Source organism: Oncorhynchus nerka, linkage group LG27 (assembly GCF_034236695.1).
Source record: "Oncorhynchus nerka isolate Pitt River linkage group LG27, Oner_Uvic_2.0, whole genome shotgun sequence".
NCBI lineage: Eukaryota > Metazoa > Chordata > Actinopteri > Salmoniformes > Salmonidae > Oncorhynchus > Oncorhynchus nerka.
The window spans coordinates 36771271-36789931 of NC_088422.1; the positions used below are offsets into that span (position 1 = coordinate 36771271).

The window sequence follows — 18661 nt, forward strand, 5'->3', positions numbered from 1 at the left end:
TTCTTAGGACCTGCCTAAACTAATTATTAAATGGTGTATATTCAATGGATTTATTAAAATATAGGCCCACCCACATCTGCACACCACTAATACTAGTCACCAGCATACCGCTACAGTATGTGCACGGGAGGTATAGAAGGCGTATGCAGGCAAATTGTGTGTGTGGGGGGGGGGGCTTGTTTGTAAGGTCATAAACATTGCCCTATTTTTATTTATTTTACATGCAAAATACTATAAATCCTATATGAAAGCAGTAGGAGTCTTGTTGTCGCCTTCATTATTCCAGACTGAATGCCACCGACTGGGTGGGTGTGCTGCTAGTATTAAACCATTGTAGTCCTCGGAGTTGCATTTACCTAGAGAAAAGGAACTAATGCTCTCTCAAGAGCACACAGACACCTTTGCAACTTCCTTCAAAGTGGACGCAGACATAAAAATGGTCATCACGAGTTCATCTGACTCTGGGGAAGTAGAATCAGGGCTTCATTACCAAAATCCCCAAGTATCCCTTTAAGGGAAGTTGCAACATCCCATTTGTAGTGTTAATCCGATTTGATCATTTAAATCATATTGCACAAATAGCAGTAATACCATTTGTTTGACCTCTGTACTGAACCCTGGTATTTTCAGAGAAAAAAATGTAATGTTTAACCAGGGTATTGGATTTCAGCTTATCTGACCAACAGGAGGCCTGCAGGAGGGGAAATAAAGGGTCAAATGGCAAGAAACAGAAGCTGTTCCATAAATGATAAGAGTCCAAATGTGGATGTGTCCAGAATGGGTGACACAATAGAGAATGACATTTCCCACAGAACGAATACCCCTTTTGGAGCAAAATCCACCATTTGTCCGCCCAGATACAGAAATCCCTCCCTAGAAACATACTGCAGATGGGTGGGAAACGATGTCTCAGATTCTGAATAAGAAAGGAGAATACAGAGTAACCTCCCTAAAAAACAGAGACAAGCATTGGATGATTGAAAAATAAATGATTCCACTGTGATAGTACGTAATGCTGACCAGGGCGGAGCTGTGGTGTTGTTAGACTGTGATGACTATGTGAATGAGATTCAGGGACAATTGAACACCACTACTTTCTATCAGAAATTGTCACGTGACCCCACACCACTGTTCAAAGATGGGATTCACTGGAAAGCGGAGAAATTATGCAAAAAGAATATGAGTTCATGAAAGTAGACAATCCAATCAGGAGCGTTATTCATGCCTTACCAAAAATCCACAAACTATTGAATAAGCCACCAGGGAGGCCTATTGTGGCTTGTTTGATGTTGAATCCGTGTATACTAATATCCCCTATCAGGGAAGCCTGGAAGCCATGGCACACTGTCTTAGTCAACGACCCACTGGCACACTGTCTTAGTCAACGACCCACTGGCACACTCCCTAGCACTAACTGGATTGTTGAACTGGCTGAGACGGTTCTGACTAAGAATGTTCATTCAACAGAAGGAAACTGCTACGGGTAGTAGAAATGGCACCGAATTATGCCAAACTGTATGTGGGGTTGTTTGAGAAGGTGATTTTCAGCCCTAACAATCCATTCCTGCACCATTTATCAGACTCTGGAAACACTTCCTTGATGATGTATTCCTTCTATTTCAGGACACAGCAGAGGGAACCATCGATTCCAGTCCATCAATACAAGCAGTGAACATTTAAAATTCACCCTCACCTTTGATGCGCATAAAACAAGTTCTTGACATTTTGATTAAGGGAGGGGGGGGCGGGGGGTAGCTTTAGCGCGGACCTATACAGGAAGCCGACGGACAGGAATTCCCTGTTACGCAGGGACAGCTTCCACCGCTAAAAATAAAAAAAAAGAGCCTCCCCATTAGCCAATATAGTCACAAACGCAGTATTTGTAGTACACAGAGCGACAACGACCAAAAAGCCAACTATCTGGATGAGCGTTTCGGACAGCGGGGTAACCCAGATGAACGGCTGCATGACGCAAGGGAACGTTATTCAAATATGACCCAGGATGATAGCCTCACGCTATCAGTTTGACCACATCATAAAAATGTTAAAACACTGGCACATCTTGAGCACTGATCAACAGCTGGACGTTTAAAGAACCCCTGCAGGTGGTCTTCAGACGCGCCCCCAACATCAGTCAAATGGTGGCGAGGTCTGATCTTCCACCACTGCCACGCAGTACCTTTCTAGACAATGTGCCGGACGGTAACTATAGATGTGGCCGATGTACCCAGTGTAACTTTACGAACATTTACGGTATTTTGTAAATAGATGTTATTTTCTGGAACTACTACATGTGTCCAACTCACTGATATCAAATTTAGAGACACACAAATGGCTTTTGCACCCACCATGCGTCATGTCTGCAATCATCATGTGAGGTGAAATGTACATATGTGGATGTTAACACTCGGTCTGTTTGACCCGACGAAGATCAGTTTCTGATGGAAACGCTGTCAATAAAGCAGTGAATTGGGAGCTTCAACAGTGTGAGGGCCGCCTTCATCTTCACTAGTATTCTGTATTAGCCCAGCACCTATGTTTTTAAGGATGTACATATGAACTCACTTTTCTATAGAAGAAACAGAAGCACGGCATACAAAGGCTAAAAGTATGTGGCCAAAGATTACATTCCAAGACGGAATGAGGATTTCAGTTGCCTAATAAAGGACTATGTACACGTGTTTACAAACGGGTCTCCTTGCAGTGTCAGTATGCCCTTGTCTGATAAAAATACTGCTCTCTATCCCCTACTGTGCACTAACAGCCTCATTACTGGTTAATGTTTAGCTCTCTGGGGCAGGGAAAATTGGACCCAAGGAATGACAAGTTATTGCTCAAAGTAATGACAGAGAACATCCTAACATTGTCTGAGTTTTAGGCAAGCATTTCACTAGCATATTTTCACCTAATCTTTAAAACCAGTAGAACGGGACCGAGATAGTCTTTTGAGATAACCTTCCCTTTCCCTGCTGGTACGATGGAAATCATATAGTCCATTTTGCTGTGACATGTGCCATAATAATGTGCCATAATGCTGCTTCCTGAGAGGAAATAGATCTTTACTCTAACTTACTGTGATGATCGCCTTGCTGAGACACAGAGAGCCCCTGCAGCCGTACTCCCGCTCATCCTCTGACTTATAGTAGCTCAGAGTGTTGTTCTTCAACACTACCCACCGGTCCTGCCATCCGTGAATGTAGTTGGTCCACTGTCAACGAACAAAAAGGCAGATAGTCAAGACTACATTTCTACTAGCAGTGCAATTACAGTAGGAAGGAGGTAATGTATTTAGTTTCACACTTAAGTTTCAAATCACTAAAGATGATTAGTTGAATGGATTTCCCAATTAACTGAAACGAGAACTGGGTGTTTATGGCCCACAAAGATGCCATACAAAGCAACTGAGCCCACCTTGTTATGAGTGGATGGAGCAGTTTGTTTGTGGTACCCATTGTCTGATAGTAGGCCTAATTGATCAAACATTGTCAACCTAATCCAACCATTGTCCACAATAAGGAAGTGTCCACCACAGGGAAGTGTACAACAATTGACTATCAATCACAACTCGTACACCGGTTTGAGTGCTTTGAATCAAAAGCTAGCCATCTACACTGAACAAAAAACATAAAACGCAACATGATAAAATTTCAAAGATTTTACTGAGTTACAGTTCATATAAGGAAATCAGTCAAAATTAAATAAATGATTTAGGCCGTAATCTATGGATTTCACATGATTGGGAATATTGATATGCATCTGTTGGTCACCGATACTTGTAAAAAATATGTAGGGGTGTGGATCAGAAAACCAGTTAGTATCCGGTGTGACCACCATTTGCCTCATGCAGCACAACACATCTCCTGGCATAGAGTTGATCAAACTTGATTGTGGCCTGTGGAATGTTGTCCCATCCTTTTCAATGGCTGTATGAAGTAGCTGGATATTGACGGGAACTGGAATGCGCTGTCGTATACATAAATCCAGAGCATCCCAAACATGCTCTTTGGGTGACATGTCTGGTGAGTATCCAGGAACTGGGACATTTTCAGCATCCAGGATGTGTGTACAAATCCTTGCAACACTGTGCATTATCATGCTGAAAAATGAGCTTATGACAGTGGATGGATGGCAAGACAATGGGCCTAAGGATCGGATCACATCAAGGTATTCGGTATCCATAGCTCATGACTGCCCATTCCATAAACCCACCGCAAACCATGACGCACTCAAAGTTGACATCCGAACACCGCTAGCCCACATAACGCAGTACACGTGGTCTGCGATTGTAAGGCCTGTTGGTCATACTGCAAATTCTCTAAAAAGAAGTTGGAGGCGGCTTAGAGAAATTAACACTCAATTCTTTGGCAACAGCTCATGGACATTCCTACAGTCAGCATGCCAATTGCACGCTCTCTCAACTTGATACATCTGTGGCATTGTCTTGTGTCACAAAACTGCACGTGTGGCTGTTTGTCCTCAGCCCAAGATGCACCTGTGTAATGATCATGTTTATCAGCTTCTTGATATGCCACACCTGTAAAGTGGATGGATTATCTTGGCAAAGGAGAAATGCTCACTAACAGAGATGTAAACAAATTTGTGCACAACATTTGAGAGAAAGCTTTTTGTGCATATGGAACATTTCTGGGATATTTTATTTCAGCTCATGAAACATGGGACCAACATTTTACAGGTTGCGTTTTTGTTCAGTGTAGTTATTCTAGTTGTATCCCAGCAGTGTTTTTGAGAGGATCACGCCCTCATTATCCATTTGAATAAAGATCAATCGTTTGTTTTGTAGGACTTACCTTGCTTAGGACGCCACCGAGTTCAACAGGATGCCCAGATTCGGGATCCACATCTTCATCGGAGCCCGACGAGTTCGAACTCTTCTCCGACATTTAGCAACCAAGTCGTTGGGTAACGTTAGCTAGGTAGAGGCTGGCGTTTACCACGAGAAAACTAAAATACACAAATTGATAAGACGTGGCCAAGCGAGTGTTGCCAAATCGATAAGACAGCAAAACATGAGACAATCAGGAGTGGCTTGCTTAGCTGTCGTAGCTAGTTAAGACTCTTGCATGCAATCTAAATTCACAATTCCTTGCGGGATGTGTGTTTCAATAAGCAACACGACGTAACGTTTAATAGAAATAGACTCTGCAATGCAATTAGCGAAAGCTAGTTAGCTGGCTAGAAATCCAGTCATAATGCAGTAGACAAAATAGTCCTTCTGTTCAAATGCGCCATATCCCCAACGATCAACTACACATAGCGCTAATCCCTTCAGATGGTTCAGAACTACGATCGCTAACTAGCTACCCCGCTAGCGCCCTCTGGCGGACCTTGGGACGACCATAGAGATGTATAGATTTCGCTTTTGTAGTATTTGTCCCATAAATTTGTTTCAAGTTTTAATGTCATATGCACATGTACAGTGAAATGCCTTTCTTGCAAGCTCTAACACCAACGATGCAGTAATCAATTAAAATGCAATACTACAAATAAGGTAGAACAAAAACATACGATATAAAATAAAAACACAATAAAGTAAGCATAAAGTAAGCATACCATATACAGGGTCAGTTTCAGAACAATATTTACAATGTGTAGGGATACTAGATCAATAGAGGTACATACGTTTTTGGGAAAGGTGACTAGGCATCAGGATATACACTCCATGGCCAAAAGTATGTGGACACCTGATGGTCAAACATTCCAATTCATCCCAAAGGTGTTCGATGAGGTTGAGGTCAAGGCTCTGTGCAGGCCAGTCAAGTTCTTCCACACCGATCTCGACAAACCATTTCTGTATGGACCTCGCTTTGTGCATGAGGGCATTCTCATGCTGAAACAGGAAAGTGCCTTCCCCAAACTGTTGCCACAAATTTGGAAGCACAGAAACATCTAGAATGTCATTGTATGCTGTAGCGTTAAGAGTTCCCTTCACTGGAACTGAGGGGTCTAACCCAAACCATTATTCCTCCTCCACCAAATGTTACAGTTGGCACTATGCATAGGGACAGATTTGTCCGTCGGACTGCCAGATGGTGAAGGGTGATTTATCACTCCAGAGAAAGCGTTTCCACTGCTCCAGAGTCCAATGGTGGCGAGCCTTGCACCACTCCAGCCCACTCTTGGCATTGCGCATGGTGATTTTAGGCTTGTGTGTGGCTGCTCGGCCATGTAAACCCATTTCATGAAGCTCCCGACGAACAGTTCTTGTGCTAACGTTGCTTCCAGAGAGAGTTTGGAACTCGGTAGTGAGTGTTGCAACCGAGGACAGACGATTTTTGCGTTCTATGCGCTTCAACATTCGGCGGTTCCGTTCTGTGAGCTTGTGGCCCACCACTTTGCGGCTGAGCCATTGTTGCTCCTAGACGTTTCCACTTCACAATAACAGAATATACAGTTGACTGGGCAGTGCCAGCAGGGCATACATTTTACGAACTGACTTTTTAGAAAGGTGGCATCCAATGGAGGCTGATGGCTCATAATAATGGCTGGAATGGAATCAAACACATGGAAACCAAATGTTTGTCTATGGAGATTGTATGGCTGTGTGCTCGATTTTAAACACCTGTCAGCAATGGGTGTGGCTGAAATAGCCGAATCTACTCATTTGAAGAGGTGTCCACATACTTTTGTATATATAGTGTATGATAAACAGAGTAGCAGTAGCATATATGATGATTGTATGTGAGTAGTCAGTAGAAATGTATGTGCATATTATGTGTGTGTGAGCAAATGATGGTGTTAGTGTGTTGGAGTATCCATGTGCTTAGTTTGTAGGGCCCTGTGAATGTGCATAGAGACTGTGCAAAAAAAAAATGTAGGGCTTCTGTGAGCGCAATGGCATTGTGGCCATCTCCATTTTGAAGTAGTCCATTTTCTTCTTACTACTTCTTACTTCTATGAGTTGATTAACAAACAAGATTGTGCTTTCTGCCACCTGGACTGTGTTGTTTGAAAAAGTATAAAGCCACTGTTGGTAATTTACTGCTACTTGCAGTTATGGAATGTTTGCTCACAAGTATAATTCATTGGCTGATCCCTCCTGATGACCTGGATGGAATTATGTGATCCTTCCTTAACCCATAGGAAGTCTCACTCGGTTGACTTAGTTCAAAATGGGGAAAGTCCTCAATGACGTTGCTCATGCATAAATTCGCTTTTGGGCACTAGAGTCCTCTATACATCTCTATGGGGACGACACAAACCTTGGACTCCGCCTGTGGTTGTTAGGTCAGGTGGTAGAGAAAGGAAGATAATTCCTCTATCTCTGGTTAGGACATCGCCGCTATGCAGAAACTGTTCAAAATACATGAAACAGTTTGTGATATTTAATTGTTTTAATAAATGAATGGATTAATATCACGTTATTCATAAATCAACAACATTTCATCACCTGTTAAAAGTTTGTCGCTGGATTTGTTTCTTGAAGGTTTTGTTTATACGCGTGCTGCGTGGTTTTACATCCGTAAACAAGGAAACTGCACCTCCCCCTAATTGACGTAGAGTGCGGAAGCAAATTCAGAACTCAAAACTGAAGAGGCAAAGGCAAAGATTATACTTTTACCGTAAACAAACAAAATATTATGTATTTTTGCCATGTATAGTTAGAAATTAGTATTACTAGCTGTTTAGATTATTTTACATTGTGGAACCAACTTGTATGGATGAATACATATTTTGCTAGCTAGGTTGTTAGCTAGCAAGCTAGTTAACTTGCCATAATACTTCTTAGCACATTTTGTTTGGTTTATGTGTTCAATGCAGGGTCTCACTTGAAGGAAGTATGGCGACAGGGGGGACCTCCTCTTCCAGTGGGGAGGGCTTCCTCTCAAGAATGGCCCTCAATGACAACAAGGCTGGAATGGAGGGCCTTAACAGGGACAAGATTAACAAGATCATCATGGAGTCCTCCAAGGTACAGTACAGGTTGAGAACTTCTGTCTGTTTATCCGAACACCCTAGACTTTGAGTCAATACCCTAGCTAGCTACCTTATTCTAATGGCACAGGAACTGACAAACCCACGTGTGTTGATGTCCAGTGGGTTCTCTTCTCCATGCTCCATGGCCTGTTACTGGAGGTCACCCACCTCTCTGTTCCCCTCTCTTCTGCAGGGCTCCAGGTTCTATGAGAACGAGCTGAAGAAGGAACAGCAGGTGAACCAGCGCATTGAGAGGATGATGTTGCAGAAAGCACACATCACTGAGCAACAGCTGAGCAAAGCGCAAGCACAGGTACGGGGCTATACACACACACACACACACACACCTACACAAATAAGTATTATGTGACCTCTAACACACAGATACACTAGGTTTACAGTATAACTTCTACAGTATATATTTCTGTGTTATAATTTGTTTGAAGCTGTCACCTCTGAACGTTTTGTTGTAGGTGGAGAAGATGACCTCTGACCTGGAGAGGGGGCGTGACCTGAGCCGTGTGATTGTGCATGTGGATATGGATGCCTTCTATGCTGCGGTGGAGACGAGAGACTGTCCTTACCTGATGGACAAACCCATGGCCGTGGGCTCCATGAGCATGTTGGTGAGATTCGATACGCCATGAACAGCACTGTTCATTTGCTAGAAACGTTTATATTGACCGACAGCCTCAGAAGCCAAGGCTTCTCGTGAAAGAGACAGGATTTAGAAGGTTGGCCACGCAAGACTATGACCAACAAGACCCGCTAGAGACAAATAATAGAGATGAGTGTAGTGGTTGTTTTGTTTGATTGTCATTCATTCGTGATACCAATTGTCTCCCGTTATCATGTGATGTCAAAATAAGAAAGCCAAGTCTGTTGAATTTCTCATCATTGCTACCCAGAGGGAGGATCATATCTGGGGATCTTTCTCCTTCACATATGACCTGGTTTATGGTCTTCTCACTAGATCTGAAAGATGTCCTTTTATTGCACAACAACACATATCTCATATTGAACCCCAGGTTATTTATCTCTACAAATGTATGTGTTTTGTCCACTCTCCTCAGTCAACATCCAACTACCATGCCAGGAAGTTTGGGGTTCGTGCCGCCATGCCTGGCTTCATCGCAAAGAAGCTCTGCCCAAACCTGGTTATTGTTCCAACCAACTTTGACAAATACAGAGCAGTGAGCGCTGAAGTAAGGATCTGACACACACACACACACACTGTATATATAAATCCTCCCCAAAGAGACATATGAGTCCCTAATCATCCTAAATCTCTGCTAGGTCCGGGAGGTGTTTGCAGACTATGACCCTCACTTCCTGCCCATGAGTCTCGACGAAGCATACCTGGACATCAGTGACCACCTTGAGCAGAGGAGAGGCTGGCCAGAGGCCCTCCGTACCCACCGTCTCCACACCAACAACACTGGGACAGCTAGAGGTAGCTAGATCCATGTCAGTGCTAGGTCAGATGTCTAAACACAGGGGATGACTATGTCATAACTGAGAGTTATGGTCTGTTTGTTACACTGTTGGATAGATTTTTTTTAAACAATATTGCAGTTGTGGTTTACAGACTGTGATAAAGTTGTAATTTCTAAGACAACTTTGAAAGTAGACTGTAAGTAGTTTAGATGTAGTATAAAGGCAGCTACGTGTTATATGGAAGATGTAACAAAAGGAGAGAGGTTTACTAAGAGCTTAATAGCAAAAGCCTCATGTCATTCTTCCTCTATTTCCTGCCTGACAGAGAAAGTGAATTCGAAGGGATTAGAACTATGTCTGTGTATTCTGTCGCTTTCTCTTATCTAGTTCACTTTTGTCACCTGTCAAGCGTAAAGAGGGACAAGGGGAGCAGACGATAAGAGACGTGGATCCTCTTCTGTGAATCACCTCTCACTATCTCACACCTTCTCTCCTTGTCTATCTCTCTCTCTCCCTCTCTCTCCCTCTCTCTCTAGTTGAGGACCATGGTGGCCTACAGGAGACAGTAGAGGTAGAGGGTTTGTCTCCTGTCCTGTTTGAGAACAGCCCCAGCTCCTCCCCCTGTCTGCAGGATGCTGCTGGGGGAGAGGTGGAAGTGTTTGGGACCTGTGCCGAGGAGGCGGTAAGAGAGTTGCGCTTCCGCATCGAGCAGAAGACCTCACTAACTGCCAGCGCAGGTGAGAGAGATGCTGTGTGTTCATGTTCCTTGGAGGACACATTGGATGAGTCCCAAATGGCACCCTATTCTCTATTCACTCTTTTTGACCAGGGCCCATAGAGAATAGGGTGCCTTTTTGGACACCTCAGAGTTACATTGTTAGTTGTGTTAAAATACCTCAGGGAATATTTGATATGTTACTATCCCAGGCTAACTTTATCATCATATTCTGTGTATAGTTACATTAAGCATGTATGTATGTGTGTGTGTAGGCATTGCCCCAAATATGATGCTGGCCAAGGTGTGTAGTGATAAGAACAAACCCAACGGCCAGTACAGACTCCCCTCTAACCAACAGGCTGTCATAGACTTCATACAGGACCTGCCAGTCCGGAAGGTAGGCTGTAGTACACCTACCCTTAAACCTAGACAGCCTATTTTAAGGGATGCATACTCTAGGTGATTGTTTATGGAACATGTTGCTGGCTGATGACTTACAAATACAGATGATGGTCTTTTGGTGTGCCAGATCTCAGGCATTGGGAAGGTGACAGAGAAGATGCTGGGAGCTCTAGGTATCACCAGCTGTTCCCATCTTGGCCAGGAGATGGCGCTGCTGGCCCTGCTGTTCCCTGAGACGGCTTGGCATCACTTCCTCCACATCTCCATGGGCCTGGGCTCCACACACATCGAGAGGTGCTGGCGGGCAAGCAGAGGGGGGTGGGTAGTGGGGAGAGGGGTAACTATACAGAAAACTCTTCTGTAATGAGTTCAATGAGTTCAAGTCATCTGACTGAGTCTGTCTTAAATGTCTGTCTGTTTTTGTATTTCCTTACAGGGACGGAGAGAGAAAAAGCATGAGTACAGAGAGGTGTTTGCTCTTCTTTTCTGGCAACATATATGTGAAACACATAGATAAATAATGGTACATACTCGAACGCTGCCCATATCCAACATGTTTCTCTATCTCCCTCATTCTCTGTCAGGACTTTTGGAGAGATGGGTGCATTAGAGGAGCAGTTCTCGCTGTGCAAGGAGCTGTGCCAAGACCTGGCTCTGGACCTGCAGAAGGAGGCGCTCAAGGTACTCTACAGCACAGCTCAGTTGATTACAGTACACTATTAGTAATAGTATAGGTCATTACTAGAATATATTGCAGTTGTATAGTACATTTATATTCTTAAACAGTATATTCTTAAACTCAAATTCACTGTCTGATCTATTGGATTCATAGTAAAAAAAGAAATTGAAATCAAACTCTAGTATTTGTATATGTTTGAAATCTAATTCCAGTATTTGGCTTTTTGTGGCTATTGTGTGAAATGCAGAGCCGTTCGACAGTACATAACACATGGAACTGTTTGTTATGGCCGGTGTGTTAGTATTCAGCACCATTGTGAACAGCAATTGCCTGAATGCCTGCCTCTTGCTCTGTGCATTGAGATTGCCTCAGGTGACTCTTTCCTCTGGGGAAGAGAGAGCAGAAAAGGGTTCTTGAACAGAAATGATATTTCCGTAGAGAGGGTATTTTGGGGTCTTAAAACATTTCAGCGCTAGTGTTGGCTCCCGGACTCAATCTGTCTCTAACCAGCATCTCACACAATTACCAGAGCGTCTGTTCCCATCCCAATCGATAGAGAGAGCTGGCTTGGCACGGCCGTCACCCGCCGACTGAGCCCTAATATGCTTTTGATACCTGGAAGAAATGGAGAGCCGTTATGGAGAATACCAGGGACCAGTGTGAGCCTCAGCCTGCCTGGGGAATAGGCTGCTTGGGAATGACCATCACTCTCCTAGGAAAATGCCTTTGACCCTTCTTCACTTAGTGTCATCTGTCAGTCAAATCTATGTCTGTTCTGTCCTTTTGACTCCTCCCCCAGGTCCAACCAGATTTAATCTGTGCTTCACCCTTTAATTTGCTCTGTGTTCTTCCAGGGCAAGACGGTGACGTTGAAGCTGAAAAATGTCAACTTTGAGGTGAAAACCAGAGCGTGGACGTTGCCGTGTGCTGTTGCTACGACGGAAGAGCTCTTTGCTGTCGCTAAGGACTTGCTGAAGACTGAGATCGACAACGTCAGCCCCCAGCCACTGAGACTGAGGCTTATGGGTAATCTTACTTTACCTTCTCCCGTCTGTTTAAATGTGGTGTCCCATTGGCAAGAAAATATATTAACATCAGCTTTCATATATGTTGTACATAACAATAATATATGAAGTACTTTCTACTGATTCTGTTAATAATTCATATATTTGAACTTGTAGCTTGATTAAAACAATTGACTGCAGTTTTAAATCAACGCTTGCGTGTCTGCAGGCGTTCGGGTTTCCAGTTTTGCCAGTGCTGACGACAAGAAACCCCTGCAGAAGAGCATTGTGGGATTTCTCCATAAAAAACAGACTGACTCTAGTAGCACCTCCCAGATCTCCTCCCACAAGCCTGTGAAAGAGCATCCACCTAAGCCTCCAGGCCAGACTCAGTCCTCTGCCTGCCCTTCCATGGTACAGCAGAGACAGGGGCAAGAGGGTCACGCCTGGGTACCCAGCCGGGGAGGGGTGGAGGTGGGCGGGACTGGGGAGAACCAGCAGTCCTTCTTGCAGAGAGCTCACGCCCAGAGGCTGCGACTGCAAGCTGAGAGAGAGGACCCACCAGAGAAGGGAGATTGTAATGGCTTCGAGACCAGACGGGGCCCAACCTCATCGACCACCACCCCCGAAGGGACACAGACACACACTCCGAAGAATACAAATACATCAGCAGAGACAGACATCTCTATGAGTGCATTGACGGCTTCGGACAAAATGACACATGAACCTTCAGCCCATGCATCTACTTCATCATGCTGTTCAACAGAGCCAGAGTCAGGGACAGACAGTCTGACCTGCCCTGTATGCTTCAGGGAGGTGAACACCACAGAGCTGACAGTCTTCAACAGACACATTGACCAGTGTCTCAGTGGGGTTACTATGGGGCAAAACAACCACACAGACACAGAGCTAGAGAGAGGCCCCAGTGTCTGTGAGGAGGAGGTGGAGAAAGAGATAACTGGAGGGAAGAGGGAGGAGGGGCCGATGGAGAAAGGAAGTAAGCTGCTCAGTAGGTGCGTGTTGGACTCAGTGAGCCTTCGATTAGACTCAAGTGCAGGTGATCATACGGAGTCCACTACAGGTTTACTTCTATATGAGACGAGTACAGCTAATATTTCACTAAGCACTGTGGGCCTGAACCCTGTCTGCCTTAACACTTGTCCAAATGGAGATGTATCTATACATAGAGCTAACACCCTGAAGGTTTCATCTCAAAGTGACCCTCATGTTCGGGTTTGTCTGTTGTCCCCCGGTGGCCCTCGGCCAATGACTACGCCCAAGCCCGAATCACGTGACCACAGAGGCCCCGCCCTCACCTGTCCAGTGTGTCAGGAGACCCAGGACACCAATGACCTCACCCTTTTTAACCGACACGTTGACCTCTGTCTGAACCAGGAAGTCCTGCATGAGCTTGGGGGACTGGCATCTGTGGACCGCACCACCCACACCGCACCACCTGCTGCCCACAAAGGTCCGTGTTTCAGAGATGTTTTATTTACTGAATGATCATGCATTACTGCCATTGTCATTCAAATAGACCAGGGACTTCTAAACTCTGTTTTTCTATGTGCTGCCACTACCAGTCTCATCCCCAGTGCTTCCATGGGTCCTGTTTCTGCCTCTTCCTACTCAATATGTAATCCACTTACGTGGTGGGTGTGTCGGGGGCATAGAGAAAAATGGGTTGTTTTACAGGAAATGTTGCAAGGTGAAAGCAAGTTTTCTGCAATTCTACGCATTTTGCCTAATTGTGAAACTTAGCAACATGGTAAAGGCCCAAGGGCCACACCCTCTCATGCAATACCATGCCAATTGGCCACATGGTGGGCCTAGAACAAGCGATTGAAAATGCTAGCTTTGAAAGGTCAGCCCCCCCGCACCCTGTGTTCTTATGCTCAAACGTTATAGAAAAAAAATCAATGGGTACACAAATCGGGGCCCCTGGGCATGTCCCCCTATGTGCTCGGTTGGTAATCCAGCCATGCCAAAAATACTCATAAATTAGAATGTTCGATTCTTCCTGAATGTCTAGCTTTTATTTAGGATATTTTTTTTTAAATTCATAATTATTGGCACCCTTGACAAAGTTGAGCAAAAAAGACTATAAAATAAATACAAATAATGAGCTATATTGTATGCATAAAAGTTGGGAAATGTATTATTTTATAATAATACAACTGCTCAGAGAGAAATATTTTTCTAAGAAGTTGTTTAAAACATCTCTAAAAGAGAGGGTCAGAATTATTCGCACCCCTGTTTTCAGTACTCCACCACCCTCCCCTTGTGAGGATAACGACCCTGAGCCTTCTTCTCAAATGTTTTATGAGATTGTAGAACACGTTGGGGCGGATCTTTTATCCTTCGTCTTCTCTTATGGACTGCCTTCTTCAATTCAAACCACAGATTTTCAATGGGGTTCAAGTCCAGAGACTGAAATGGCAATTGCAAAATGTAGATTTTTGTGGATTTTGATTAGTGCTTGGGATTATTGTCTTGCTGGAAGATCCACTTGAAGCCAAGTGTCAGCCTCCTGGCAGAGGCAACCAGGTTTTGACATAGAATACCTCTATTTTCATGTTATCTGACTGTAGAACCGGTTCCAATCCAAGTGCCAATGCCGTTTGTCAAAGTCCAGGTGGTGCTATGGTCAGATGACATGAAGATGGAGCTCTTTGGCCACACACACCAGTGGTGGGTTTGGTGTCGAAAAACAGAAGCATACTGTATGTAGACAAAGTACTTCATACCTACTGTAAAGTATGGTGGTGGATCTTTGATGTTATGGGGCTATTTTGCTTCCACTGGTCCTGGGGCCCTTGGTAAGGTCAACGGCATCATAAAGTTGACCAAGTACCAGGACATTTTAGCCAAAAACCTGGTTGCCTCTGCCAGGAGGCTGACATTTTGCTGCAAGTGGATCTTCCAGCAAGACAATAACTCCAAGCACATGTCAAAATCCATAGGTTAATTGATCACAAAATCAACATTTTACAATGACCTTCTCCGTCTCTGGAATTGAACCCCATTGAAAACCTGTGGTTAAATTGAAAAGGGCCGTCCATAAGCACAGACTAAGGATATCAAGGATCTGGAAAGATTCTGTATGGAGGAATGATCTAAGATCCCTCCCATTGTGTTCCAATCTCATAAAACATTTTAGAAAAAGGCTTAGTGTCATGTTCCTCGCAAGGGGAGGGTGCTGGAGTACTGAAAACGGGAGGGTGCTGGAGTACTGAAAACACGGGAGGGGGCTGGACTACTGAAAACGGGAGAGTGCTGGAGTACTGAAAACACGGGAGGGGGCTGGACTACTGAAAACGGGAGGGTGCTGGAGTACTGAAAACAGGGGAGGGGCTGGACTACTGAAAACGGGAGGGTGCTGGATTACTGAAAACAGGGGAGGGGCTAGACTACTGAAAACAGGGGAGGGGCTGGACTACTGAAAACAGGGGAGGGGCTAGACTACTGAAAACAGGGGAGGGTGCTGGAGTACTGAAAACAGGGGAGGGTGCTGGAGTACTGAAAACAGGGGAGGGTGCTGAAGTACTGAAAACAGGGGAGGGGCTGGAGTACTGAAAACAGGGGAGGGGCTGGAGTACTGAAAACAGGGGAGGGGGTGGAGTACTGAAGACAGGGGAGGGGCTGGAGTACTGAAAACAGGGAGGGGACTGCTGGAAACAGGGGGGGCTAGACTACTGAAAACGGGAGGGGCTGGAGTCCTGAAAACAGGGGAGGGTGCTGGACTACTGAAAACAGGGGAGGGGCTGGAGTACTGAAAACAGGGGAGGGGGTGGAGTACTGAAGACAGGGGAGGGGCTGGAGTACTGAAAACAGGGGAGGGGACTGGACTACTGAAAACAGGGGAGGGGCTAGACTACTGAACAGGGGAGGGTGCTGGAGTACTGAAAACAGGGAAGGGTGCTGGAGTACTGAAAACAGGGGAGGGTGCTGAAGTACTAAAAACGGGAGGGGCTGGAGTACTGAAAACAGGGGAGGGGGCTGGAGTACTGAAGACAGGGGATGGGGCTGGAGTACTGAAGACAGGGGAGGGGGCTGGAGTACTGAAGACAGGGGAGGGGGCTGGAGTACTGAAAACAGGGGAGGGGGCTGGAGTACTGAAAACAGGGGAGAGGGCTGGAGTACTGAAAACAGGGGTGCAGTCTTTTTTGCTCATCTTTATCAAGGGTGCCAATAATTATGGTCCTGACTGTAGGTCAGTTATTTTTTTTCTACATACTATCTGTCTAGTTTTATTCATTTAGGTTAACACTGAAAGCTATTTTCCATCCTGAAAATGAATTACACTATCCTGAAGTCTTATGGTTAAAACTAGAAGGGGGCTCCCCTTCCCTGGTCTCTGCCACTGGTAAATCCCTTCTTCACCCATTGAATCCTGACAATAGAAAAACGATCTCTCCCAGTTTCTCCTTAACTATCCTGCCTGGGAGATTAGTCTTTATAGCTTTGAAATGAACACAAATGACTTGCCGGACATAGACAGTCGTCATTCTGTTTTCAGCGGAAGAATCTGATGGAGTTTTTCGTGTTTCCCTCCACAGAGCGAGAGCAGCACCTGCAGAGAGCGCCGCAGAAAGGCAAGAGCAAAAGGTATGACTACATCTCCTTACACACATAAAAGAGAGAAATTTGTTTGAAAGTCAGCACATTCACCAAGGAGTTAATTCAACATGTTGTGTGGTACATCCAAATAAGATGGTTGCAGATACTGGTGCAGACAGTGAGAATCACGCAGTAAAATGTGCTGTGTTTTTATTCTGCTACACTTCCAGGAGAGGCTTGTCTCCCCCACCCCCCTCTAAGAAGGCCAAAGCCCTGGGCCCAGCTTGGAACACTATTGACAAGTTCTTCAGACGATCCTGTGTATGAAGTATTATGCTCAGACAGTGATAATGACTGACTGTTACCTTGATCTCAGGTGAATGGAGTGCTGGTGACCTCACTAGCAACCATCCCTACCTACCTAGTACTTCTTGGATTGCTGGGAATTTGGGTTGCTCACTCAAGCATTGAAGATGCACTTCTTTCAAAATAAATACATTTTTATCTCTTGTGCAGTTTTTTTTTTTTAAGTAATAATGGTCATAAGTTAGCAGGCAGAACCTTTGCAGGGGTTTTAGTGAAGGTAGTTGATGCAAACCAGTACCAGTATGAGATGGTGTATTTTTGCATAAGATAACTTAAATATAGGCAATGTATAAAAAATAAAAATCAATTAATATTATTGTATTCAAATTTCATAGGCTATTTTTCTTACGGAAAATAAAACTTGCCACCACTGTAAATGTGGCTCAATGAATTATTCTCCTTGTGTCATTGTGTTGAGCATTTAATGTGCACAGTACAAATGAGGCTATTACGATTGCTTGAAGACATGGCTAAAGGTCAATCAGATTTGTGAACATGGTCCCTAGCTGTGTGTTGCCGCTTTCCATGTCTGTTGTCTGTAGCTTGTGAGGTGTGGAAACACTTTGTTGCTTTTATGAATTTTGTCTTGCTGCTTTTTGTCCTATGTTGCTCTGTCTGTATGCTATGTCTTGCTTGTCCTATGTTGCTATTGTCTATATTGTAATTGTTTTTAATAACCTGCCCAGGGACTGCGGTTGAAAATTACTTTTACTGAAACATTGATTAATGTGCACTGTCCCTGTAAAAATAAAATAAACTCAAACGATAGAATCGTCTATCGATGAAGATTAACAGCCATCATCAATGGTGACAACATTATGCTGTGACAGACGATGGTTTAGCCTATTTGAACTTGACTGACGCCACGCAGAATGCCTAGAACGGAGTCGGTCAGGGCAGCACATGAGGGACATTCCCAGTAATCTATCTTCCTATTTGTTATAGCCTATTTAAGCGCAAAATGTCCAGTCAGACAATATCCTCGCTCTCGCTCTGTCAGATACATGGGCCTCGTAGTCTAAACCTATTTTTTTTTTTATAACGGACACTCCTTATCTATATTTTGTCTAGCTGTTTAAAAAACGTAGGCTATATTCCCTTGTCTCTCCATTCGATATGACTGAGTTTGGGGTATAGTATGCTTTCATCATTTTATTCTCTCTCCCGATCAAACAATGAATTCATCTGAGTTCCATCTCAAAAAGTTGTTTGAATGGCCTACAAATGTAGGGTAGCCATGGGACTAATAATGAGAGCGAAAAAACAATATCAATGGCCGAAAGAAAAATATAATTAAAAGTTTAATCAAGTTCAAGCTTATTAATTAAGAAAAATGATCCATCCGGTCAGAAAAATCCATCCATGCGAAGTTTAAACCAAATGGCCTATAATATATCCTGCTAGGCCTACCATAACTTTAAAACAAAACAAATTAAAGTTATGAATAGTAGCCTATTTCCCAAATATTCTAATAGCCTGAGAAGGTACTGTTGTCTTCAAGTTGCCACTTTAAAAAATAACAAGAATGAAAGTCTATAGCCATAGGCCTAGGCTAGGCTA

General features: G+C 44.1%; 2 protein-coding genes across 8 annotated transcripts in view; one reads left to right on the plus strand and one right to left on the minus strand.

Annotated features, from left to right (window-relative positions):
• The window catches only part of LOC115111704 (ceramide transfer protein), a 34579-nt gene extending 29259 nt beyond the window's left edge, over nt 1-5320 (minus strand). For 2 of the 5 annotated variants that reach the window (XM_029638041.2, XM_029638040.2), the window contains exons 1-2: nt 4809-5319; nt 3074-3208 (exon numbers count right to left, since the gene is read on the minus strand). In XM_029638041.2, coding sequence (XP_029493901.1) covers nt 3074-3208; nt 4809-4901 — 228 coding nt within the window. In that variant the 5' untranslated portion in view covers nt 4902-5319. Of the gene's footprint in view, nt 1-3073; nt 3209-4808 lie in introns of all 5 variants that reach the window. The other 3 variants (XM_065011641.1, XM_029638044.2, XM_029638042.2) reach the window with 2 other exon arrangements.
• Nucleotides 5321-7284: 1964 nt separating this feature from the next.
• polk (polymerase (DNA directed) kappa) lies at nt 7285-17492 on the plus strand. Of its 3 annotated transcripts, XM_065011635.1 has the most exons (16): nt 7285-7580; nt 7780-7930; nt 8129-8248; nt 8409-8561; nt 9009-9140; nt 9232-9388; nt 9909-10109; nt 10363-10487; nt 10620-10810; nt 10929-10961; nt 11077-11173; nt 12026-12197; nt 12405-13646; nt 16735-16783; nt 16966-17042; nt 17108-17492. In XM_065011635.1, the coding sequence occupies exons 2-16, from the start codon at nt 7799-7801 to the stop codon at nt 17113-17115; spliced, it is 2889 nt and encodes a 962-aa protein (XP_064867707.1). In that variant the 5' UTR covers nt 7285-7580; nt 7780-7798; the 3' UTR covers nt 17116-17492. The 3 variants fall into 3 exon arrangements, with proteins under 3 accessions (XP_064867707.1, XP_064867706.1, XP_064867708.1); XM_065011634.1 differs by having other exon boundaries at nt 7286-7580; nt 16966-17492; XM_065011636.1 differs by having other exon boundaries at nt 7286-7580; nt 10620-10786; nt 16966-17492.
• The last annotated feature ends 1169 nt before the right edge of the window (nt 17493-18661 follow it).